This window comes from Mercenaria mercenaria, chromosome 2 (genome assembly GCF_021730395.1).
Source record: "Mercenaria mercenaria strain notata chromosome 2, MADL_Memer_1, whole genome shotgun sequence".
Taxonomy (NCBI): domain Eukaryota; kingdom Metazoa; phylum Mollusca; class Bivalvia; order Venerida; family Veneridae; genus Mercenaria; species Mercenaria mercenaria.
The window spans coordinates 12,896,269-12,923,902 of NC_069362.1; the positions used below are offsets into that span (position 1 = coordinate 12,896,269).

The 27,634-nt window shown below is 35.1% G+C and overlaps 1 protein-coding gene across 2 annotated transcripts; it reads right to left on the reverse strand.

Annotated features, from left to right (window-relative positions):
* Positions 1–1,529: 1,529 nt before the first annotated feature.
* LOC123563222 (beta-1,3-galactosyl-O-glycosyl-glycoprotein beta-1,6-N-acetylglucosaminyltransferase-like) lies at positions 1,530–27,634 on the reverse strand. 2 transcript variants are annotated; one of them, XM_045355907.2, is made up of 3 exons: positions 27,461–27,634; positions 8,319–9,352; positions 1,530–2,543 (listed from the first exon to the last, which is right to left on the reverse strand). In XM_045355907.2, exons 2-3 carry the CDS (start codon positions 9,331–9,333, stop codon positions 2,254–2,256), a joined length of 1,305 nt encoding a protein of 434 aa, XP_045211842.2. In that variant the 5' UTR covers positions 9,334–9,352; positions 27,461–27,634; the 3' UTR covers positions 1,530–2,253. The 2 variants fall into 2 exon arrangements, with proteins under 2 accessions (XP_045211842.2, XP_045211841.2); XM_045355906.2 differs by lacking the exon at positions 27,461–27,634 and adding an exon at positions 25,194–25,331 and having other exon boundaries at positions 1,532–2,543.

Genomic DNA, 27,634 nt, shown 5'->3' on the forward strand with positions numbered 1-27,634 from the left:
ACGAGATGAGACTTTATCTGGTATTGATCTGTTTGTTACTTATTTGCGTTTAAATAAGGAATAAGTAAATAAATGAAACCAGTTACTTATTCCTTATGCGACTTATATGATTTTTCGGTGAAATAGATATGAGATGAGAATTTATCTGGTGTTAATGTGTCTGTTACTTATTCGCATTTGAATAAGGAATAAGTAAAAGAAAGTACCTAGTTTTTTATTCCTTATTCGAAAAAGGAATAACGAATAAGTAACTAACTTTCTCGTCATAAGAACACTACATTGTCAAAAATAAGTTAAAGGCTGATCACAAGTAGTCCAAATATAAATAGTACTGATCTTTTTTCCTTTCCTAGTGCATTTTCTCGACAGCAACGTGCTTACTTTTACCCTACCGCGTGTCAGTATGCATCACTTTGCATTCTATTGAAATCGGCATGTTCCTATCGTATGCTAGGTAAAAATGGCTGCGTAAGAATTTAATGTCTCGAAAAGAGAAATTGAAAGAAGCGAAAAGTAGTAAATTCAGCGGGTTGAATTTACCGAACTGTAGTTTTCTTATATAAAAGTTAACACCCCCTTTTCTTTTTGTTTTGTAAAGTAGCGATCTAATTCTTTATGGGAATATAAGTCTCTGAAAATCTGATATGCTAGTAAATGTCTAAAAACCGTCATGAAGTAAGTGGATTTTATATGAAATAAAGAAGAGCTGGATTTAGTGGTGTTCAGCCTTAAACAGAGAAAAGACGTATCAATATATGCAAATTCTAACCTACTTTCGTTTTCAAATGACGGCAAATAACACAGGGATCGTCCTGAAACCCATGACACTTTGCTCACAAATCCGTCACTAAAGCTCGCCCGAAAAGATTTCTTCGTGTGACTGAAATCCCTAAGCGTGACTTGCAGACTGAGGAAGTGGGCGTTTGTCTGCAACTTGCCTGTTCGGGCCATAAATTTTTTTTTTGCTATTTGCACACTGACATTTGACAAGTTATTACGAACACTGGTGTACCGATACCTAGGACTGACCCTATTAATTTTTGCTTTATACAATCTGGTATTCTGTCACTAATATCTAAACCTTAACTCAGCTAGGAACTATTTTATGTAAACTGTCTTCTTAAAAGTTGAAAATAGGGCAAGTGGGAAGTCGGCATGACCCAAACCCGTTTTAACCTCAAAATTTCTTTATATGTAATGGATCGTTTTATTTTCACCGCGCTTTTTGTCTGTTCCGTTATGTGCACCAGTTGTGTATATTTTCACGTAAATTTGTGGTGTGTCTTCCATTCACCTCCTCCCCATTCTACGGGGTTATTTCTAACATCTGGGACCAGTCTATAAAATTCCTGCTCTGTTTGTGACCGAACCGTCAATAAAACACTATAAGAGTACATTAAAATTGTTCACTAATGACAACCGCTAATTGCACTCCCAAAAGCTCTAGGAATGGAAATTTACAAAGAATCATGTACAGATGCCGAGAGGTAACAAATGGGAGATAACCTACCACTTAGCTGCAGAATACGTCAGTGACAGTTTTGACCCTTTATAGGACGAGGAGAAAACATGGTGTGACTTCCCTTTGCATGACGACAGAATTTCTACATTTATTGCAAGACGATAATATTTACAAACGATAGAATTTCTTATATTATAATCCATTATAGATCATATTCATTAGCATAGCAGAAACCTATTATTGATTTAAGTTACACAAAAATTATTAATTATTAGTAATAAAAATAATTACATGGCTGTTGGATAACATTGTATCAGTGTTATACATATACATTGGCAATATAGTTGCTTTAATTGTTCAGTAAAGGAGAAGCATTAAACATTGTTTATTGCGAACAACCACGAAAGCTATGCGGAATAGTTAGACATATCAAAGTTTGTTATAAATCAGTATTGGTGTATTTAATTGACAGCACTTGAACAACATTGTAAGTATTCTGTTCATAATTGTCGCAAGTTGTAACGAACAATCTCTTTGCATAGTGTCCGTATGTATGCTCTGAACAAGCCGGTATAATAATAGATATGAAGTAGCATGTCAGTCCATACAGAGATGTAAATAAGCTCTTGCGTATATTGCATAGAATAGCCACATATCTGTTGATTAAAATTTACTTGCGACCATTATTGCTGACCACAGAAAACCTCATTTAGCTAGTTATAGCAGTTGTATATATCAGCTCATTGTTTTCTTGCTGCACTTGTACTTATAATAACTATTTTCCGTTTGTGTTATCTCCCTGTATCTCTCTTTATAAACGAAAGTGATTCATAATATGAAATGTTTAAAGATTTTAAATCTCCTTCAGCAGTTTTATTGTAGTGCCATTCTTCCATACAGTCTAAAGCATACCGTTGGTAATTTATGTGGAACTTATTTGCAAACAGATGGTGTTTACTAGAGAGGGCCTTTAAGTCACCGACCCCAAACACACATACTCTACGCACGAGTTTTCCGTGACATGGGTTTTCCCCGCCCCATGCTGCAAACGTTGCCAGCCATGGTTTATTATCTGGCTTGCCTGAAAATAAAAACAGAGTAAAATGTCACAAACTAAAACCCCGGCAAAACTACCATCAACAATTTCACTTCGTAACATGATTACAAAGTATTTGCTATCAGACAGCGATAATGATGGCAGGTGCCAGCAGATAGATTTAAATTTGTCTAACGTAGGACTTGGTATCTCCTACGTAGGACTTAATATCTCATACGTAGGAGATACTATGTCCTATGTAAGACAAATTTAAATATCTTTGCTGCACCAGGACGCTGCCAGATTAAAGGCTAGATGCGAATTACGTTTTCCCCTGATTATATTTGCCATGGCCAGACTATCGTGCACATTGAGATATATGAATACACAAATGGTAATCCAAAATGGCCTATGAACAGAGCTTTTTGATGTAAGATGGTTGTTTCCAGATACTTCTTGAATGAAAAAGAAAAGAGATTTAAAAACCGGGATACATGTACATTTTACTGTCTCTATTGTCATATGAAAAAACAACATCAGTCTATCTTGAAACTTTAATTGATATTTATTAGAAATAAAAACATAACTTGTTCATTTAGCAGACAAATATATAAAGATTATATTCATCTAGTAGATATAAAACAAGAGCTGTCATAGGCGACAGCGCGATCGACTATTTTGATGTCGGGTAGTGACAAACGGCATATCTGAGAAAGCAAGAGATATCACTGGAGTTATTAATGCCCAATATGTGGATGAAGACGTTGGACAACAATCTAAGTTTGAATGAAATCTATTTATTAACTAGAAAATGCTTTTGTAAAAAAGCGCATGTCTCCCCCAATGCAAAGTCCTATAGGCAAGAAGTCAATAGGGGTCAGGAGCGAAAGTCAAAGAGACACTGATGGTTGGCTGCAAAAGGGATCATCTACTTGGCATGTCCAATCATCCCGCTGAATTTCAACACTCTTGGCCTAGTGGTTCTCAAGCCACTTTTCAGGCTTCTGTGACCTTGACCTTTGATCAAGTGACCTCAAAATAAATAGGGGTCATCTACTCTGCATGTCCAATCATCCTATTAAGTTTTAACATTGTAGGTCAAGTGGTTCTCAAGTTATTTCCAAAAAATGATTTTACATGAACAGGCCACTGTGACCTTGACCTTTAATAGACTGACCCCAAAATCAATAGGGGTCATCTACTCTGCATGTTCAATCATCCTATGAAGTTTCAACATTCTGGGTCAAGTGGTTCTCAAGTTATTGATCGGAACTTGTTATCAATGTTCAGGCCCCTGTGACCTTGACCTTTAACGGAGTGACCCCAAAATAACAATAGGAATCATCTACTCTGCATGACCAATCATCCTATGAAGTTTCAGCATTCTGGGTCAAGTGGTTTTCAAGTTACTGACCGGAAATGGTTTTCAATGTTCAGGACCCTGTGACCTTGACCTTTCACAGAGTGACTCCAAAATCGTTAGGGGTCATCTACTTTGCATGTACAATCATCCTATGAAGTTTCAACATTCTGGGTCAAGTGATTCTTTAGTTATTGATCGGAAATGGTTTTCCATGTTCAGGCCCCTGTGACCTTGACCTTTGACGGAGTGACCCCAAAATCAATAGGGGTCATCTACTCTTTATGACCAATCGTCCTATGAAGTTTCAACATTCTGGGTCAAGTGGTTCCTAGTTATTGACTGGAAATTGTTTTCAATGTTCAGGCCCCTGTGACCTTGACCTTTGACGGAGTGATCCCAAAATCGAAAGGAGTCATCTACTCTTCATGATCAATAATTTTATGAAGTTTCAACATTCTAGGTCAAGTGGTTCTCTAGTTATTGATCGGAAATGGTTTTCAATGTTCAGGCCCTTGTGACCTTGACCTTTGATAGAGTAACCCCAAAATCAATAGGGGTCATCTACACTTCATGACCAATCATCCTATGAAGTTTCAACATTCTGGGTCAAGTGGTTCTCAAGTTACTGACCGGAAATGGTTTTCAATGTTCAGGCCCCTGTGACCTTGACCTTTAATGGAGTGACCCCAAAATCGATAGGGGTCATCTACTTTGCATGTACAAACATCCTATGAAGTTTCAACATTCTTGGTCAAGTGGTTCTCTAGTTATTGATCGGAAATGGTTTTCCATGTTCGGGCCCCTGTGACCTTGACCTTTGACAGTGACCCCAAAATCAATAGAGGTCATCTACTCTTCATGACCAATCATCCTATGAAGTTTCAACATTCTGGGTCAAGTGGTTCTCAGGTTACTGACCGGAAATGGTTTTCAATGTTCGGGCCCCTGTGACCTTGACCTTTAATGGAGTAACCCCAAAATCGATAGGAGTCATCTACTTTGCATGTACAATCATCCTATGAAGTTTCAAGGTTCTGGGTCAAGTGGTTCTCTAGTTATTGATCGGAAATGGTTTTCCATGTTCAGGCCCCTGTGACCTTGACCTTTATGTGACACCCCCATCGTTCTCTCTATTGTTCTAACAGTCACATAAAAAGAAAAAGGTCACATAAACAGAACGGAATGAATGACATCAAAGAGAAAGTACCGTTATGCAGTCACTTAACCATCATTTCGCGGGCACGGACGGACGGACAGACGGACCAATATGTCTCCTGGGGGAGACATAATAACAGAGATAGAGTGAAAGTGTACAAAAACAGTAACTAGAATTTCTTAATATAAAAGTGATACAAGTAGTAGAATATTTCTGCAAGAGTAAAGCACTTTGTGTTTTATGATGTGAAACAACTATTTTCAGATACTATTAGTTCTGCATGTTTGATAAACCAGCGGTAATGCTAGCACGTCATTTAGACATTGGTTACACTACGTTAACGCTTACATACTGACGCACTGACGTAAAGTACCGACGTCACACTCGTTAAGGAGCGGTCATTTACCTGGACACATTTACGTTAATAGACTCGACATAAGGACAAATAATTTGATGAATTTCTGACAACTCGTGAGTAAATTTATCAAAACAACAACTGTATGTATAAAGTTAGAATATGATAATAAAATGTTTAACACGTTAACTTATTTCAAATAATGTAACAAAATTAGCTAGATATGTGCGAATGTCTTTAATCTTCACAAGCACGCAGACCTATGTATATGTTTTGTTGTTGTTGTTGCTTTTTTATCATGTATCGATTTATAAATATGAGAAGTTTCATTAATTTCTACGTTGTATAAAAAGTTATACTTGCGAAAATGTCATCAATATAGTGATTTTTTCCGTAGAATCCAATTATCAAAACTTCTTTGAGATCCATTTTTTTAAAAATAAATCTAACAAAAATTCTAGCACACGACTTTGTTTGTTTTATTTGTCGAATTTTCAAAGTATGTTCTGAAGTTTCGAAAAATAGGGTTTAATCAAATTATAAATTGTAGAAAATATTTGATCGGAACGTGCTGATATGCCTTAAGTTTGAATAAAATCCATTTAGTAATAGCTGAGATAGAAAAGTGCAATAAATTCAAAGTAAAATGGGGGCATAATTCTGGAAATATCTGAACCAGTTTTACGGACCTTGTGTCAAGTGATGTCAGTGAGAATACTCGACAACTACTAGTATTTTAAATTTAAATCAAATCCTTTCAATAACACAGAGACAGATTGAAAGTGCATCTCACAACTTAAACCTGAAAATCCAAAATAAAGATTGGACATAATTCATGAACTATTGAAGTCAGAGTAATTAACCTTATGTCATATCATATGGATGATGATATGATGTCGAACAAATGTTTTTAATCTGAATCAAATCCATTCTGTTATTACAGAAACATGGTGAAGGTACATCAGAAATTTAACCTAAAATTCTAAATAAAAAGGGTATTTTCCCATATTGGTGTGAGAGTTAGTCCTTGTGTCATATGATTTGGGTGGTGATGATGAATTCCTGTTTTAAGATTGAAGAAAATCCATGAAGCAATAACAGAGAAGAAGTGAAAGTGCATCAAAACTTTTTCCAAGTTGCAAATGCGGATCATTCATGACCAAAACTGAATATTGTCATGCCGATAAAAGAAATACAAATATTTTCTTTAATTTGCATTATCCAGATTCAATTAAGATAATCATATTTTATTGTAATTATCACACAAGACATTATGGTAAATGTACATCAAGAAAATAACATACAGCTATATATGTAAATATATATACAACAGCAACTATCATTGCATCAAGACATATATAATGCTACTGTACATTAAGAAATATTCGGTAACTTTGCAAAGGTGCGATAATAAAAAAGGGTTGGACCACAAGTTTTGCCAACATTAGAAATCGGTCCGTCCCTATTGTTTCATTGCATAACGTTTTCGCTAAATCAAATAAGTTTCAAAGTATTGTTTTCCTGACATGGAATACGAACATCAGCCACAATCATAGCTGATACACTTCTTTCGTAGGACTCATCGTTGGATTGAGGATTTCCCACCCACCCCCTCCCTCTGTGTGTGCGTAATTAGTCATTTTTGTTAATTCAAAATATTTCTCTGCATTATGATAATTTTGAATCACTTCTATAACTTTCCGACTTTTTAACCTTTACGTCACAGTTGTGGACTTACAAAATAGCGGTCCTGTCGTTTGTTAGGTGTATTAATCAGTCTTACTACTAGTATTAGATAAATCAAGAGCATGCCTGGGTACCTATGATTTTTATTACATATTTCCGTTTTAAACTTGATTCTCAGTCAGTACAAAAAGTTTAAAGAAATTCTGCCAGTAGAAAAACATTTCCCTATATACATATAGGCAACTGTGGCATTTACCTTTTGAAAGAATTGGCATCATGTATAACACGTTGATATTTCTGTAGAAAAAGTGTCATGCCCTTCTTATCCTGAGCGAGCGACGAGCCTTTAATTGCGCAAAACGAAGTTTATGGAAGTTTTCAGTCATTTTTAAGTCGGTGATTTATCTTTTACTAAAAAAATTATCTTACGTCAATGAATGACCTATCACAACCTCTAGCGTTACTCCAAAGTTCAAAATGTTGGCAGCACATGTACGTATGATTTCATCAATAGTGTGGGTGCATGTTCCGGACGTAAGGGCTCAAACAAGGTTGAAATCTTTTCAGATATGGTCTAAAATGAACTATTCAAAGTTCAAACACTTACCGGTAAGCTCCCTCGACCTCCGCAAAAACTGTACCCAAAGTACCCGATCTTTTTTTTCTCAAACGATAGCCCGTAGATACATTTTCTTGTAAACTGGGTTGAAAGCCTTGCAGACTTAAATATTGTAAAACTAAAAATATTTTTAGGCGAGGACGCTTCAGGGTCATCTTCTATCAGCCTGTAGATCGGTACCTTTGATAGACCTAACTGCTCATAAACGATGACCGGGTAGCGTTCAAAGGTGCTGGTCTTTACATCCTCGTCCTTATATGGCAGTAAGCCGATATTTCGACTTGATAAAAAATAAAATAAACTTATGCTCTGTCTCTCTCTCTCTCTCTCTCCCCCCCACCCCGCACACACACACACACACACACACACACACATACACACCAGAACGTGCGATGATAAAATTGTGATGCAAACTCGCGGATCCCAAAATGCATCTCTGTATCAAAATAAACGAATGGATCAACTAAATGATAACTTGCTTCTCCTTTTTTCAGCTGACAGTTGAAATGTTAGCATTATAATAGTGTTAATGGAAGTGTGATTTAATTTTGCAAACATACACGCTCCATAGCAATGTCCCTGGCTGAATGTCATATTAATAGTGTGCCCTATTACACACAAACAGTTACAGTCAAACTCACCTTTGTAATATGAGCATGGTGTCCCAATGTGATGGTTGAAGTTCAATGTCGCCCAATAATACTCGTCTGGACTGAGTACATCTCTGAACCAGTCTAATAATTCTCGTGCAATTTTATTATTTACTATATAATGTACAAAATCTCGGCTAAATATACCATAAGCACTACCTTTTACAACAGTTATGTTATAAGGTGGCGCGTCTTTTATCTGTTTTATTTTAAATGATTTTGGTTTGGTACTATTATCAATATGTTTATAAACAAACCGATTTTTGTATCGAAATGTCAACTTCCGTCTGCCAGTCAAACCTTCAATATCGTTTGCTCCGTTATAAATTCTCAATATTTTTACTATTTCTTTGTTCGTTTTCAATGGATATTCTTGACTTGGCAAGTTAATAAAGTATTTCCAATTTTGTCCACTCTGTAACAAATTCTCCATACAGTTTATGTCTGCTTGTAACCTCGTAAAACCCGCGTAGACTATGAATTCTTTTCTAGAAACAACAAAAACGTTATCAAAACATTTTGCAATGCCCTGGACGGCATCATGTACTTCTTGTTTAGAATCAGCATCAACGTGCAAACAAAAGTAGTTTTGCGGTGTATAAATTGCGCGTAGTAATCGCTCAGCCTGTTCAACATCTTTATACAGTAGTATGCTATAAGCGACAGGAAATTCTGCCTCTTCTGGTGAAACAAGGTTATAATATCCTCGACTGCTTTTAAAAACAGCACAGTTTGTCGTAAGCTGAATATAGTCTTTATCTGCAATCCGTTTACGCGAGTAGTTCCCAGTCTTCATCAATTTTATTGCTTTGTTGATTTCTGACTTGTCACCGTTCAAGATAGCAGCACAGTTTACATCTTGTACAAGTCGTTTAAGACTTCTCTTTGTCAATGACGGCATTAAGGCTGCGTCAGCATTTTTTAAATAATGTCGGTAAATGTGTATAAGAATGCAGACGATCGCTAGCAGAAGCGGTGATCGCCAGCGGAAACACTTTCGTTTCATCTCTGGACAAAACCGGATGCTGAAAAAGATTAAACTGTGTATCACTATCACGACATACCTTACTCAGTTTTATTATTTTTTTTATTTTGCTGGGTTTAACGTCGCACCGACACAATTATAGGTCTTATGACGACTTTCTAGCTTTGATGGTGGAGGAAGACCCCAGGTCTCCTTGCATTATTTCATCACGAGCGGGCACCTCGGTAGAACCACCGAACTTCCGTAAGCCAGCTGGATGTCTTCCACACACAAAGAATTCAACGCCCCGAGTGAGACTCGAACCTACATCGATGAGGGGCAAGTGGTTTTGAAGTCAACGACTTTAATCATTCGGTCACGGAGACCCCTATTCCTTACCCAAAGCCTATAATAATTTAATTTTCTGATTTGCAGTACTTATTCATTTATATCTTTATAACTGCACTTCTAGTTTTCTGTCCATGTAAACCGGCATTGACAATGCAAACAAATTTTAAGTCCAGACAAGTGATTTAGACGAGTGAGCCTTATTTGGAAGTAGAGCTTTAAATAACAAAAAAGACTTTATATTTGAAAATCGAGCTATAGACAAGCAAACCCTCTAATATTTGAAAAAAAGAGATCATCTAATATTTGAAAGTCGAGTTGTAGACAAGCAAGCCCTCTAATATATGAAAATAGAGATTATCTTATGTTTGAAAGTCGAGCTCTAGACAAGCAAGCCCTCTAATATTTGAAAATAGAGATCATCTAATATTTGAAAGGCGAGCTTTAGACGAGTAAGCCCTTTAATATATTCGTCATAAACCGGATGACCTACTGTTGCCAACGACTGGTTATATAAATGTTTTCAATAATAATTTAGTTATTCGCCTTTCAATATTTATTCGATACCAAATTGACCACAACGGTAATTATTAAATTATTTATTAATGAAGCCTTTATTTTAAGAGGAAATTACTAATTTTACACAAAGTCAATCCTCTATGAGGCTGTCATATTATTCTATACATTCAAATTCATTTACAAAACATATCCAACAGACATGTATACATATATTGACTTGAAATGCAACAAATGGCGGTGCCGGAAATGAAAAGAGGACTTTCAGAGGAATTCAGTGTTAGGTTTCGGAGGGTAAAGGTTTAACTTAGGGGAGAATCTCAAAGTTCTGCTTTGAATGTCTGAACTGAAAATAAATGTACTTGTGAGGTAAACTGGAGCTAGGTCATTAAGTTTTTTTGTACATTCAAAAAGCATTTAAAAACCCTTCCACAAAAAACTTGTAAGAGCGTTGTTAACGGCAGAAATATCGGTTTATTATGAAGAAATACACTGTCCCCGTGTCATTGGGCCACCGTTTGTGTGTCGATCCCTGCATTTCGTTTCGACATATATTGTTTTACGAAGAATGCTAACCCCCTTTGAAGAATTGTAAGTAGTATAGGCAGCTCTTTGGCGCCACGACTGCGCATGCGTGAAATGACGTCATGCGCAGCGGCCATTTTGAATTCTAATTTTAGACTGACATCATCTTTCTATTTTAAGAATGACCTCACTCTACTATTTATATCTCCCTGAAGTATACGGAGCTGACTCATATACCTATCTAGGGCATGTTCGCGCACATTGAGGGTCAGGTACTCAGCCCTAGACGGGGAGATAACGTGAAGTGAAAGAAAAATATACAGTAGAATCAGATTAAATGCTATATTATTAATAAAAGATTATATAGATTTTTCCATTACGGGTATAAAATACTTTGTAAATAACAAAATTTATACAGGATAACTTATTTTGGATACAATATGAATAAGCGATAAATACCTGTTTGTTCCTTGGCGTTCAGTGAATAAATGACTCCGATGAAAGTATACTAGTTCTAAATGCGCATGCGTCAATCTATTTTAGAATGAGATCATTGTCTATTTTAGTTACAATAAAATGCGCACACGTTAATCTATGTTTTAGAATACAATCATCTTTGTTTTTAGTTACAACGATAATTTATCTAGTTACAGTATTCTATTTCTTTATATTAGTACATCTAAATACTTACAAAATATAGATTAATAAAAACGAGTCTTCTTTAAATAAAATGCAGGAATAAAATAAACTAGTAACTTGCTTTTCATATATGTTCACTCCTCAAACTACCGTAACTAAATGACTCTAGTGGTAAATATATTAGTTAAAAATGTGCATGCTCAACTCTACAAACATCACGCGTGCGTCATTCATTATCATCTATTCTTTAAATCCACTATTCACCTGCACCATTAATATCCATCAAAAAGTCTTTGTCCCATTCAAACTGAATATACCCTGAACCCTAGATGAAAAGATTCTTTGTCTATTCAAAACTATTGACCAAGTACAAGCGCCACTCTGTCTAAGCAAACAATACCTAGCGGATCTATTTTCAACAAAAGTCCTTTGTGCTCGTTACTAAATATAGTTTTAATTATTGATGCTCATTACTCAAAGTCACGCACAGCCGTAGTTTACAAAAGATGAAAAGAATTCTTTTTCCCATTGAAATTTAATGACCCTTTTGTGCCGTGACCGAGAGATGAACTTTTTCGGACAAAAGATGAAAAGAATTCTTTTTCCCATTGACATTTAATGACCCTTTTGTGCCGTGACCGAGAACTGAACTTTTTCGCAAAAAAGATGAAAAGAATCCTTTGTCCATTGAAAGTTAATGATCCTTTTGTGCCGTGACCGAGAGCTGAACTTTGTAGAACAAAAGATGAAAAGAATCCTTTGTCCCATTGAAATTAAAAGGCCTTTTGTATTGTGACCGGGAGCTGAACTTTATCGGACAAAAGATGAAAAGACGTTTTTGTACCTTTGAAATTCAATGATCCGTTTTTAACGGATTTTAGAGATATTTGTGAACCCAGGTACTGTTTCTATATATTTCTTTGTCATTGTTTTTCACTCAAAATGGTCAGAACGGTTTTATTTTTACGATACAGCTATATGTTCCGTGTTGACTTAATGACCCGAGAGAAGTTTAGCCCTATAACTGTTTTTAAACTCTGTGGCAACATTTTACGATATCAAATTGAAAATGGTTACCCTTAATCGAAACATTAGATCATAGTCCTCAAAATTGATATGGGGTTCTCGATTCGATTTTCAATCGTTATCGAGTTATGACGTAAAAGCGATTTTAAACTTTTCTAAAACTTGAACGGTCTCGTCATGTCTATTCCTATAAAGGTGTTATATATGATATCTCACGAAGGAAATAAGCTCCGTATCCCGTATTAATTATGAAGTTCAATATGTTATTTACGAACGTAAGTCAGTCTCAGCTGTTATATATTTAAAAATACTCAACAAATAACGAGCTCTATATTCCGTATTAATAATAAAGTCCATTATGTTATTTACTGACGTAACAATATACACCAGACTCTGCTTGAAAAATACTGTAGAACTGCATCATTTCAAGTGTCATGAAATCCTAAATAAACATATACATTTACAATTTAATAACCCAACATAAACTGTCCCGTGCAATTTACACGCCAATAGAGCGCATAAATAAAATCGATTAAATGCACGTACCGTGAAGAAAGCTGTATTGTGGCCCATAATTAACTTCTATTGAAGTGCACGATATGGTTTTTGTTTTGTTTTGTTTTATTCATTTTTATTTGTTTACGCTGCGCTGCGTAGTTATGACTGTTTCCAGTCTAACTAATCAATCGTAGGCCCAGCGAGATTTGAATTTTGAGACCCGTTGCCAGACACAGGTCGGCGCCTAGATCGATTCCAAAGAATTAGATTCATATGATATGATTAAAAAGGGACCTTAATTTTAGGCCCGGGTGTTAATTTTGGAACATGTCTGGATCTTGGATGGAGTATTTATTGTTATTGTAATGTTTTTAAATGTTAAACCCCCCTCAATTGTATCTAAATTTCCAAAATAATAAATAGATTATGAAATATATTTAACTTGATTAAATTTTGTCATCCAGGGTAAGAGCACTCCTGAAACGCCTGAGAAAAACTGCCACTGACCATGAACTACATCTATACTCTTAAGATTTATTTTATTAATATTAAAACTTTAAAAACTTTAAAACTTTAAAAACACCTCTAAAACATAACCTATATATACGTCCGATTGTTGACAGTACACAGGTTATTTATAGATTACACGCCACGCCTACTGCATTAATGTGTCATATCGATAAATATGCTTATTTTATATTCTCGTAAACATTCAATGTACTTCACCGATACCGTTTTACTATATTTTAAAATTGCTGTCATTTTGTCATTTTTTAATGTTTTTCAGTTCTGCTTTTTTGCACTTTTTAGTCCAAAGTCTGAATTTAATGATTGTATCGGTATTACTTACTTTACATATCGCATGTAAAAGATATTAACGATCGAGCTGAATGAAATTTTGCGGTTGTTTTTATCAAAATTCGACTGTTTCTAAGTGATTTTGGTTATTTTAATGATATTGAGACTGACTTACGTTCGTAAATAACATATTGAACTTCATAATTAATACGGGATACGGAGCTTATTTCCTTGGTGGGTACTTAGATATCATATATAACATCTTTATAGGAATAGACATGACGAGACCGTTCAAGTTTTAGAAAAGTTTAAAATCACTTTAACGTCATAACTCGATAACGATTGCAAATCGAATCGAGAACCCCATATCAATTTTGAGGACTATGATCTAATGTATCGTTTAAGGGTAATCATTTTCAATTTGATATCGTAAAATGTTGCCACAGAGTTTAAAAACAGTTATAGGGCTAAACTTCTCTCGGGTCATTAAGTCAACATGGAACATATAGCCGTATCGTAAAAATAAAACCGTTCTGACCATTTTGAGTTAAAAACAATGACAAAGAAATATATAGAAATAGTATCTGTAGGGCTGTCATTGATTGGGTCTTTGGCATATCGACGATACCGATACATCGATATATCGATTATTAAGTTAGATTAAAAACCTGTTTGTTCATGGGCATGCTATATACCTTCTTGTTAATGTTATGTTTAGTTTTATTGCCTACTTTTTATATTACTGTTTGATTGTGTTGTATTTGTATCTGTGAAATAAATAAAATAAATGAAAATTAATGAAATCTTTTATAGATCTTCATTGTGCCTTCACTCCTCTTTTGCATTTATCCTACTTTACAACCTAGTGAACTATAATACCAGGCACTGGAGTCGGGTTTCAAACAGCTAAAATTCTGCATTTTTCTTCCACAGATATCTATTTATTTATTAAATTAATTAATTTATTTATTTACCATGTTTTTATTTATTTTTAGCCTGTTTCATACCCTGTCTAATTTTTACCTTGCACTTACATTCGGTACTGGCATCGCGTGTTTTTTTTTTTTTTTTTTTTTTTGGTTTTCTTTTTTAACTTTTGCCCACGTTTTCGATGGGCCTCAAATGTGTAGTGTTTGGCTGTTTGTTTGTTGTACTGAAAGACATGTTTAAGCAACACCTTGTGTTTCTACGAACCCAAACAAAGCTTTTCTTTCCGTCTTTCGACTCTTTTTCCACTATTTAAGCCAGCGACGGCTTCCTCTTCGGCCATTTTTGATTGTTATTGTTACGGACACTAGCTAAATTCTGTACCTTTCTACTGAGTGATCAGCTACACGCGAACAAGCAAAAAGCGAGATTGACGTAGAAACAGTATATACACTATGTTTTTTACAGGGGACCTCGCGGACCGAATTGTTAGATCTTAGATTCTGAAGTTGGCCCTCTCTACCATTGGTGTCGGCTAGTGGGAAGATGCACGTCGTAGAAGATGAATTCGTTACTACGGGACACATTGCAGCAGGGCTTTACGGAGGTCGGTGGTTTATCTAGACAGGTGTTTCCCTCGTAATTGATTTGAGAGGGGCACCTGGGGTCTTCCTCCACCATTAAAGCTGGAAAGTCGCCATATGACCCAAAATTGTGTCGGTGCGACGTTAAACCCAACAAAATAAATAAATAAATGTTTTTACATGCACAAACAACGAAGCGACCTTTCAAGACAGGACAACGTAACTTTTTGCAAATAGATTCTGAAGTTGAGCCCTTTTTACTTCTACCCATATAGGTAGTGCCGGCTAGTGGGAAAAGACTGCTACGGTACAAGTTTAGACATGACCTTTTTTGACAACTTCCGTTACTTACGGCACATTTTTGCAGGCAGAAAAAGTTGTTTTAGAGGGTCTGAGTGTTTATCTAGACAGTTGTTTTTTCTCTCTGTAAAATATCGATTTTTGAAAATGGGAATCGATAATCGATCGACCAAAAATAGTGACCGATGTTCTAGTGAACAGTGGTTCAAAACTTAACGTAAAGACTGAATTTCAATGGACAACGTCTTCTTTGTCGAAGTTCATCTCACATCAAAAGGCTTTAATTCAATGGATAATGAATCGTTTTATCGATCTTTGTCCTACAAAGTTCAGTCTCGGTCACGGCACAAAAGGATCATTAACTTTCAATGGACAAAGGATTCTTTTCATCTTTTTTGCGAAAAAGTTCAGTTCTCGGTCACGGCACAAAAGGGTCATTAAATGTCAATGGGAAAACGAATTCTTTTCATCTTTTGTCCGAAAAAGTTCATCTCTCGGTCACGGCACAAAAGGGTCATTAAATTTCAATGGGAAAAAGAATTCTTTTCATCTTTTGTAAACCACAGCTGTGCGTGACTTTGAGTAATGAGCATCAATAATTAAAACTATATTTAGTAACGAGCACAAAGGACTTTTGTTGAAAATAGATCCGCTAGGTATTGTTTGCTTAGACAGAGTGGCGCTTGTACTTTATGGTCAATAGTTTTGAATAGACAAAGAATCTTTTCATCTAGGGTTCAGGGTATATTCAGTTTGAATGGGACAAAGATTTTTGATGGATATTAATGGTGCAGGTGAATAGTGGATTTGGAAAATAGATGATAATGAATGACGCACGCGTGATGTTTGTAGAGTTGAGCATGCACATTTTTAACTAATATATTTACCACTAGAGTCATTTAGTTACGGTAGTTTGAGGAGTGAACATATATGAAAAGCAAGTTACTAGTTTATTTTATTCCTGCATTTTATTTAAAGAAGACTCGTTTTTATTAATCTATATTTTGTAAGTATTTAGATGTACTAATATAAAGAAATAGAATACTGTAACTAGATAAATTATCGTTGTAACTAAAAACAAAGATGATTGTATTCTAAAACATAGATTAACGTGTGCGCATTTTATTGTAACTAAAAACAAATGATCTCATTCTAAAATAGATTGACGCATGCGCATTTAGAACAAGTATACTTTCATCGGAGTCATTTATTCACTGAACGCCAAGGAACAAACAGGTATTTATCGCTTATTCATATTGTATCCAAAATAAGTTATCCTGTATAAATTTTGTTATTTACAAAGTATTTTATATCCATAATGGAAAAATCTCTATAATCTTTTATTAATAATATAGCATTTAATCTGATTCTTCTGTATATATTTTTTTCACTTCACGTTATCTCCCCGTCTAGGGCTGAGTACCTGACCCTCAATGTGCGCGAACATGCCCTAGATAGGTATATGAGTCAGCTCCGTATACTTCAGGGAGATATAAATAGTAGAGTGAGGTCATTCTTAAAATAGAAAGATGATGTCAGTCTAAAATTAGAATTCAAAATGGCCGCTGCGCATGACGTCATTTCACCTATGCGCAGTCGTGGCGCCAAAGAGCTGCCTATACTACTATCATATAACATCATCAACCGAATCATAACATGTAATAAACAACGCTCTCGCATGTTTTTGTGAGGATAAATTGAAACGTTCGTGTATCTTTGATCAGCTGACGCCGACTATTTGCCGCAAGAATACGTGTGTGTTCGAAAACAATAGCAGAACGCGGTATGGGCGGCACAATGTCCTCGTGTACAACTTCTAAAGATGACAGGAAGTTATAAGTTGGTCGCTCCACGGAAAATCTTGTATGTATGCAACATTCGCTGATTTTTCATTTGTAGAAATATTAGAAAGAACACGTTCCATATCTGTGTCTCTGTTTATACAATAAAACCGTCATAACCGGAAGTCAGAACAGAAACATCTCTATACATAACTGAAAGGTTCATAAATAACTGAAAGGTTATGATGCTGGAGATTACTGGGCGTGGTTCTATACACACAGACATTTTTTTCGGCTTTACTCCTTTACGTAAAAAGAATATTATATATGTGCCTTTTTACGTTGCATTTACAAAACTCGTTGTATAGCAAGAGCTGTCACAGGAGACAGCGCGCTCGACTATTCCGATGCCGGATAGTAAAACTGGGCACATGTGAGGAAGTTGGAGCTGTCACAGAAGTGTTAAATTACTCCTATGCAGATGACGATATTGAACAATACCATAAGTCTGTGTCAAATGTATTTAGTAGTGACAGGGATAGAGAAGTGTATCAAAACATTAAATAAGTATAAAAGGGACATACTTCATGGAAATAATAGTATAGTAATATAGTTAAAACAGAGATATAGTGAAAAGCATCAAAATTAAACTGAAAATCTAAGTAAACAAGAGCTGTCGGAGGACAGCAACGCTCGACTATTTAACAGCCTTGTCGCTTGAATGAATAAGAAAGTCGAAAAAGGGGCATAATTTAGTAAAAAAGTAAAATAGGGTTATGGAACCTGCATAGTGCTTATCAGCTCATGACAGTGGACAAGTGTATGAAGTTTCAATCCATTCCCATTAGTGGGTACTGAGATACCAGCTTACATATAAGAATTTAACCCAAAAACTCCTAAGTTGAAAAAGGGGCATAATTTTGTAAAATGCAAAGTTGAGTTATTGACCCTTTGCACTGCACGTCATATCATGAAAGTGAACTAGTGTGTGAAGTTTCAATCCTTTCCCATTAGTGGATACTGAGATACCAGCTTACATACAAAAACTTAACCAAAAATTTCTATGTTGAAAAAGGGGCATAATTTTGTAAAAAATCAAAATAAAGTTATGGGACCTGCTTTGTGCATGTCAGATCATGACAGTGAACAAGTGTGTGAAGTTTCAATCCATTCCCATTAGTGAGTACTGAGATACCAGCTTACATACAAAACCTTAACCAAAAAATTCTAAGTCGAAAAAGGGGCATAATTTTGTAAAAAAGCAAATAGAGTTATGGAACCTGTGCAATGTAAGTCAGTTTATCACAGTAAATAAGTGTGTGAAGTTTCAATCCATTCCCACAAGTGGTTACTGAGATACAAGCTTACATACAAAACCTTAACCAAAAATTTCTAAGTCAAAAAAGGGGCATAATTTTGTAAAAAAGCAAAACAGAGTTATGGAACCTGTGCAATGTAAGTCAGTTTATCACAGTGAATAAGTGTGTGAAGTTTCAATCCATTCCCACAAGTGGTTGCTGAGATACCAGCTTACATACAAAAACTTAACCAAATCGGGACGCGGACGCGGACACCGACGCCGACGCGGACGCCGACGCATGGGCGAGTCCAAAAGCTCTACTATTCTATGAATAGTCGAGCTAAAAAGGGACAAAAGTCACTAAATATTCGTTCTAGAACTACGAACCTTATGTCATATGATGAGGAGGACAATGTTGAAGAACTATTTTAAGTTTGAATCAAATGTTTTTAGTAATAACACAGATAAAGTCAAGGTGCACCAACGTAAATCTAAAATTCTAAGTAAAAAGGGGGCAAAATTCATAAGATATTGGTGCCAGAGTTACAGCCCTTGTGTCATATGATGTGGGTGATGATGTGCTACAATTATTTCAAGTTTGAATCAAATCCGTATGATAATACAAATAAAGAGTGAAAGGGCTTCAAAACTTTAACCTGAAATTTTATGTCAGAAAATTGGTGCCAGGGTATCTCGAAATTTCAAATGAAATAGTTTATGTTGATGTAGAGGTGATAGAGTGTGACCAGGAAGTCTTCAAACTTAGAATATTTCACTATTTTGACCATATCTGGAAGGCATGCCATGAATTCCCAGTCCAATACTACCACTTTATATTTCCGTAGTAGTGAAGACTATATCTGCATGTAGTTCTCATGTGGCTTTCGGTGTGTAACATTATCGTACTCGCATTAACAGTTAATTATAGGCTAAAGTATTTACTTTTACCATCGGTATTCAAGAAATTACTAGAAGTGTAAAGACCCCCACAACCTAGTGGTCTTCTTTTTCCTTCCGCATGAACTGGTGCAAATAATTCTGGCAATACTGGTATAATACAGCTATTTTAAAAGATGACAGGTGGACAATTTAGGCCCTGTTTTCACAACTTTATCTGCAAACTTATTCAGTCATTCTCTACTCAGTATAGTTTTATAAACATAGAATAGTAACTATCTTACACTTTAGAAACAAAGTGTGGTCTAAACTCACCTTAACACACGAAGTACCGTGCAAACTACTACATTAATTTAATAATATATTTAGACATTTAATACATTGTCTTAGCCTTATATACGTCACTTTCAATTTGTAACTAGATACTTGTTATCAAGTTCTCATTTTCCCCATACAAAAACTGTATAATTATCATCATGGAAATACAAAAGATTACTGTTATTTTGTGGTGCGTTTAAAGGTAACGTGACAAAGAGCCACTACTGACCTCGACATTTTATAGGGGAAAATACAAGTATATATTACTCTCAAAATATAGCATGTATTTAGAATTTAACCTCAAACAAAAGCTGGCGTATTAGTAACAAACGCCCCTGAAGTGAACCCAAGAATGTTACAGTTGTCTGTGCAAAATATGCCAGAAATCATTTTGCGACCAGATAAAAAAGTTCTCCGAAGGTAACCTTGACCTTGGAGCTAGGGGTCTTGGTTTTGAGCATGACACACCAACTCATTATAGGAAGGGTTGTTACAAGTAATTTTAACATCATTTGATGAGTGGCAGAGTTATTGACCGGACAAGAAACACACAATGTTAATTTTGACTTCTAAGTGTGACATTGACCTTGAAACTAGCGGTCTTGGTCTTGGTCTGATACGTCATCTCAATATAGGGAATGTTTGTGCCAAGTAATTTTAAAATCTCTTCATCGACGGGAGAGTTACGGAACGGACAAGAAACAGACCAAGTTAATGTGACCTTTACCTTAGAGCTAGGGTTCCGGTTGTTATGCATGACACGTTTTCTCGTTATGGGGAACATTTATGCCGAGTAATTTCGAAATCCCTTGATGAATGGCAAAGTTACGAACCGGACAAGAAACAGACCCTATCAACCTTTGACTTGACTTCTAAGTATGAACTTGATCTTGGAACTAGGGGTCTGAGTCTTGCACGTAACACATTGTCTCATTATAGTAAATCTTTATGCCAAGTTGTTTTAAAATCCCTTCTTGGATGACAGAGTTATATATCGAAAACGAAAAAGATCCTCTTCACCTTTAACTTCTAAGTATGAAATTGACCTTAGAGCTAGGGATCTAGACCTTGAGCATGACACATTGTCTGATTGTGGTTACCATTTATGCCAAAATATTTCAAAATTCCTTTATGGATGGCAGAGTTATGGTTCGGACACAAAATTAGAGCCTAGAACATTTGAACTGTAAAGGCCTTAACAGATGGTAGGTTCTAGTTGTACAACACCAATTATCTGAAAGATGTACAATTTTAAAATTGTACAGTTTTCACATTCAGACAGTATTCCACTCCCATAAAAATCACAGATATTTACCTAGTGAATATAGTGTATCAGGTACTGAAAAGAATGTAACCATTAATAATAGAAATTGGAACTAAGTTAATAACTGAAAAATGAACTCGACAGATTTAAAATGCTGAATTTAAGACAAACATTTTGATACTAAACATGCCTATCAAATATTGAAAATTAAGAAAATGACAAAAATACGTAACTAAATTATGATGTATTATATAATCTTATCTAAGGAAAAAGGTGTAACATAATATTTCTAAACTCCCGAGTCTATAGTCTTTCTTAGAATAATTCGGATTTACTATGTCCTATGAATCCGACTGCACATGATACAAATCAATTAACTTTTCAATGTCATCCTTTTTCCATTATGCATTGGAAGCCATCTTGTTTTCAGATTTGTGTTTTTTTTTTTTTGGCAATTATTTCTGAAATTTCATTCACTTGCCTCATTATCAACTAATAATTTACCCATTTTTGAGTCGGCTAAACGCTGTCAAGCGTTTGACGAGTCCTTGCTATCGCACGATTTCTCATTCTTAAATGGCCTCACAACACAGCGAAGTGATGTAGTTCCATTGGATTGTCTCTAATTTCAAAGAGTTCATTGATCGAATGAAGTTCATTTATGTCAATCCTATTTGCTATGGCCAATATACGATGTTATCTGTCATATTTATGGCTTGTAATTGTACAATACTCGAATAAAGCCACGTATTTTCTTCCGCGGTAACTCATTAAGCATAAACACGCATAACGATTCTGCGGGAATTGGTAATACATTTGCGCATATGATTATGGTGACGAATTTTATGCCCTTTTGTCACAAAATAGCAAATATGATGTTCACAAATTCAAATAAAAACTGCATATTAACTTATTAGCCAAATTATCCATTTGTTACCCTGTCCGTTTCAAAAAATAATCTTTAAAATTATTGCGCAAATAACAAATTTATTGTGCTGTGCATTTTATGAGTTGCGCAGACTTACAAAGCCTGCGTAACATCCAGCGAAAGACAAAATGTAGTTCCAGAACATACTGCTAGTATTTTATTGAGTGGGTACCTCTGAAAGCATTGGAATGTCTCTTATCAAAGAGTTTACCACATCGATGAAATTAAATTATGACAGCTTCATTTTAAATGACCCGAATAAGATATGTGCAGTACGTTAATTCTTCCGCGAGACTTCGCGGATGAATCCTAACTACATTCTGGACACTTCTCGGCGAACACGCGTGACCTGTTTATAACAATGCTTCTACGACTTTGCGTGGGTTGAATTTTGCAGTCAGTAAACGGATAAATTATCGGAAGAAGAAGCTCTTACTGGTTTGTTTAGTTACTACTGATATTAAAAATGATATTCATTCTTATTTTTCGAGAAATAAACAAATCGGCGAAACATTAAATTGTATTTTCTTGTAGTTTTTGAAATCGAAAGTAGATCGTCTATGTTTGGCTGCTTTGACGAAACGAAACAACTTTTTTATGAAAAGATTTAAATAAGAGGTAATTTAACCGTAAACAGCAATGTCAGATACTGCCAATTGCTGCTAAATGTCTTCGTATCATCACAATTTGTAAAATATATTGTTGAAACTGGAGAAAAGTGTTATCGTATCCGGATATAATATTTTGGGTAAATATCGAGCTGTGTTATGAAATTTTAACATTCAAGTAACATACATGATAGATATTATTGTAACAGAAATGATTCTAGAATTTATTTTTATTACACCTACATAGAATCAATATCAGACTTATATTCTAGTGCTGAGGCATGACCTGAAAGTAAAAATATGAAGTGACAGTCATTCATACTTTGAATATTGTAATACTAAAAAGAATCTGGGTAATATTTAGAAATTGAAACATAAAATTTTCAGTTAGAAATCGCACCTAAGGCTGTATCAAGGGTCTGCATTTTCAAAATTTCCTTGTGGTGATACCCCAAACCCTACTTGCAGGAGGGGGTGTCCTCCCACACCCTCCCCCATATTGCCACTTTACAGTTTGATACATTTGCCCTTTTACCACCTGCCACAATGCCCATTTCAAAATCTGACTGCAGTTCAAAGCGGGAAGAAACACCCCTCCACACACCCACCCTGCTACCGACCACGGAGAAATGGCTCAAACATTTTTTCAGCCCAGTCTGGTCCTGTCTGTCTACATGAATCAAAACGGATAATTGAAAGTACATAGACTTGGGGACTACTGACATGGTTTTGAAGGGGTTAACAGGTCTGAAATAGAATAAATGATGGTTTTAACTAAAAAGAACTGCATTTATTAATATTGGTTATCTTTTCCGAAATTGGTAGCTCGTCCGAGTAACTTGTCTTAGTTTCGAATGCACAATTTTCCTGTCAGTGTAAACATTTATGACACTATATATTGACACTCAGCAACATTTACATATCTTTAAACGCAAAAGTAAGTATTCTTTAAATTCACATCCCTTATAATATGATTGAACAATACCTAGCGTGTGACACGGTTATTGCCAGGCCCCTTATCTGTAAAATATCTGAACAGTTCTTTCGTCCATCCGTTACAAATTGTATGTGGCAATCCGCGCTATAAAATTTCAATATATAAATTTTCATATTCAAATTTTATCATGTGCGAATATATACCAGCCGATAATTGCCTGCTTTGGTAATGCCGGAGGCAAATGTTTACTGGAAAAATATTTATAGTCATGGGCAGTATCTTAGTGTCACCTGTCAAATTGTAGTTTGTACTTTCAACATTTTTAGCCGACTCTCAGGCCCTTCAGGCCTTTGCTTTTTCTTGTCAACGTAGGTGGTACGTAAGGCTAAACTTACGAAACAGAACATGTCCTCTGTAAGATTTACGAAATCAAGGATTGGCATCGTACACATGATAATATTTGGCTGTACATCTTACATTTAATTAGTCTTGTGCAACTAAATCCTACCGTCTGTTGAGGCCTTAAGTGTGACTTTGACCTTGGAGCTAGGGGTCTTGGTAAGTAATTTCAAAATCTCTTGATGAATGGCAAAGTCACGAACCGGACACGAAACAGACCCTACTGTGAGCTTGACCTTGTAGCTAGGGGTCTGGGTATTACGCATGAAACGTCGTCTCATAAAGGTTACTATTTATGCCAAGCTATTTCAAAATCCCTTCATGGATGACAAAGTTACAGCCCGGACAAGAATTAACAAAGTTACGGTCTGACGGACTGACTGACGTGACGGACAGTGCGATTTTAATATGCCCACCTTCGGGGGCATAAAAAGAAAAGAATTTACTGTAGTGTAAATAAAAAGTTATTTGCTGAAACATCGTTAAAAGATGTAAAGGAATAATTAATAAATGAGTAAAAACCTAAAATTATCAAATGTTTTTGTAAAATTCTTGAAATAGATATATGCTTAATAACTTAATAACATGATATATTAAGCCGCATTAGCTCTAGTATAGTTGGTTTAATTGGACTAGTCACTAGTGTACATGTATTTACAACTATGCTTTGCATGGAATGTCACGGATCATAGAGGTAGACAGACTAGCTGTATTCATCACTATAACCCGGCGCTGAGTAAACAAACTGTAGGGAATCTAAAGTGGTAGTATATTCATGGCATGTTTTCGACCTAGTTCGAGCCCCTACCACCTGAACTATACATATAAATGAGGGTATATATCCTGGATACAGTTTGAAATTTGGAGTATCTCTAGTCATACATTGATGTATGGTAGTATATGTTCAAGTCCGTACGTGTTGGGTACAATATATGGATATGTAGACAGGTGATAACATTTCTAAGAGTCAAAAGCCGTCCATTACATTTTTGTCCTATGACAGACGGACATACGTTCAAATTTTGCGGATAAAAGGGCAAAATACATAACTCGAAATTCGACTTAGTAACTCTAAATTTTGAGATATGTAACTCGAAATATCGAGTTAATAAATAACATACACCTGACACTAATGCTCTTCCTTATTATATACATAACAAGTTTAGACAATTTGATACCTTTACAGTGCACGTTTTAATCTTTATTTTTGTAAAAGCTTGTAGTCACGTTTATTTAAATACAGAAGAAAATCTTAAACGTATGCGTACAAAATTACAACCTCTACAAATAGCAGATACTTTACACAAACCTTGATATGTATATATATGTCCTCCATTAGATAAAACTTTACCCTATCTAACTGCAAAAATGCATGGTTAAATCAAATATGAAACTGAATTGTATAGTCTTAGATTATAGATTTGTTTGTACTATGCCACTGTAATTCAATCTTCTTTGAATGAGCAATTATATATAATGAGAGCATTTATAAAGGAGGTCTTATATTCGGATCGTTTCGTACAGTACGTACCGCAACGGTAAACATAACGTGTAGGTTTGAAACCTATATGAGCCATCTTTTGTCCTTTGAGAAATGTTTGTTATTTCCTTTTCGTATTTTCTATATACGGATCCAAACCTCGTACATTATATGTTATGCTATTTTTTATTACATAATATAAAGTAAAGCGTTCATATTTTTTTGCATTCATTTTTAGAATCATCTGAATACATATAATAACATGTTAGAACCAGCACCATGCGGTGCCCAACATTCCTCGTTCTAACCAGCAGAATTACTGACAGAATTTAAACTCTGTGAAAGAGGATGTAGATGATCTGTACACGAAAAATGGTTATCTAGAGCAATATGGAGGAAGATCTACCATCAGATTCCATAACTTGCCAATAAATCCTAAACCTGATGGCTCAACACCTACCACTGATGAAATAATAATTGACCTTTGTAAAAAAATTAATGTAAATCCAGCCATTTCTGAAGCTGATACAGAGAGGAACCACACTATTGGCAAGAGAAACAATAAAGGCAACTTCCAAATAATATGTAAATTTAAAAGCTGGAAGCAAAGAGATCTTGTGTATAGAAACAAATTAAATATTAAAAAGTGCAGGTCTAATACTTTTCTATCATCATCTCTGAAGATTTCACCAGGAAAAGGAAACACATTGTTCAAAGACTGGGTGAGCTGAAAAAATTCCTATTGGAACATGGATGGCAGGAATTTTTACAAAGTGACTGAGAAGGGTTCTGTTAGCTAAATAACATTAATAAGATTCATTGAAGAACCAGATCATCTGTTACAAGACCCATTTTATGAAATTAGCCAGAATCCTTGGTTATCTGAAAGTAATGGTCAAAAGAGTCTAATGTATCTGATCTGTGACAATGTGTTTTAGCATGCATGATAATACTACTACTACTGCCCCACAACCCCAACCCACAAGTAAGAAATATATTATTTAAATTGAAAAATCTATAACCAATATGACAGTATATTAATACAAAGCTACAGTGTAATATTATTGCACAAAGTGTGACTAACAGAACCAAAGAGCACTTTGTATTAAAAAAAATATATATATATATATAAACAAAACATGTTCTAATACCATTTTAAGATTTTAAGACACGTGACTATAAAATTACTTTATGTATATATGTATGTGTACATATGTGTATGTATGTATATATGTATGTATATGTCCGTAGGTATGTGTTATGTGTGTATGTACGTGTGTATGTATCTGTTTATACTAAAGATAAATAATAAAAGATGTACTTTCTTTATATTTGTTAGCATAAAATACTATTAGCCATTAGATAACTGTTAAAGAATATGAAAAGATGTACCCCAGTTAGATTTTTAGATTTTTTGTATCTTATTTCACTAATTCATTCATACAGGATTGTACACAGATACGCACACATACATACGCACTTGTGCACGAAAGCACAAACACACACACACACACACACATGCACGCACCAAGACACATGCGTTAACAAACTGGCAAACACACACATATGCACAGACACAAACACACGCACACGCACACTCACAAATATATATATAAATCTGGACAGATTCTTTTAGTTTGTCTGCCCACATTTACGGTCATATTTCTAAAGAATCTGCCCACATTTACGGATTGAATCTCTAGATCAAACGTATATCTGCCCACTTCTACGGTATAGTAAAAATATAGTGCTTCATATTTAAATTTCATTTCACTGGATATCCTATCAGCTGCCTATTACATAATTCAAATTTACAAACTGTTAGTAAATAGTATAAATCAGTTACGGATGTTCAAATGTTACTAGTCATAAATGCAGTTGTAACTATGCAACCGTATGAACCGAGCCAGAGTGATATTAATATTTCTTAACGTGTACGTGTACGTGTTGGTATTACACGTATCTAAATTTATCACTGTTTTTTTTCTTTATTTTTGCTGTGTCTTAAGTTTTGATCACTGTGTTTGGTTATTTAGCATTCTTACACTTTGAAAAGCTATTGAAAGACAAATAATTTGTATTGATAAAACTCTTACCTTTTATGAATTGTATACAAATTGGTATCTCAGTTCCGTTGTTGGAATGTCCCATATAATGTACACAATCCTAGTACATGTAACAAATTTTAGCAAGGTATTCTCGTGAAACCCATGCAAAAGTGTTCTTCATATTCAGAAGGTATCGCTTGTTTATTATAGTTCGGTCAAGGG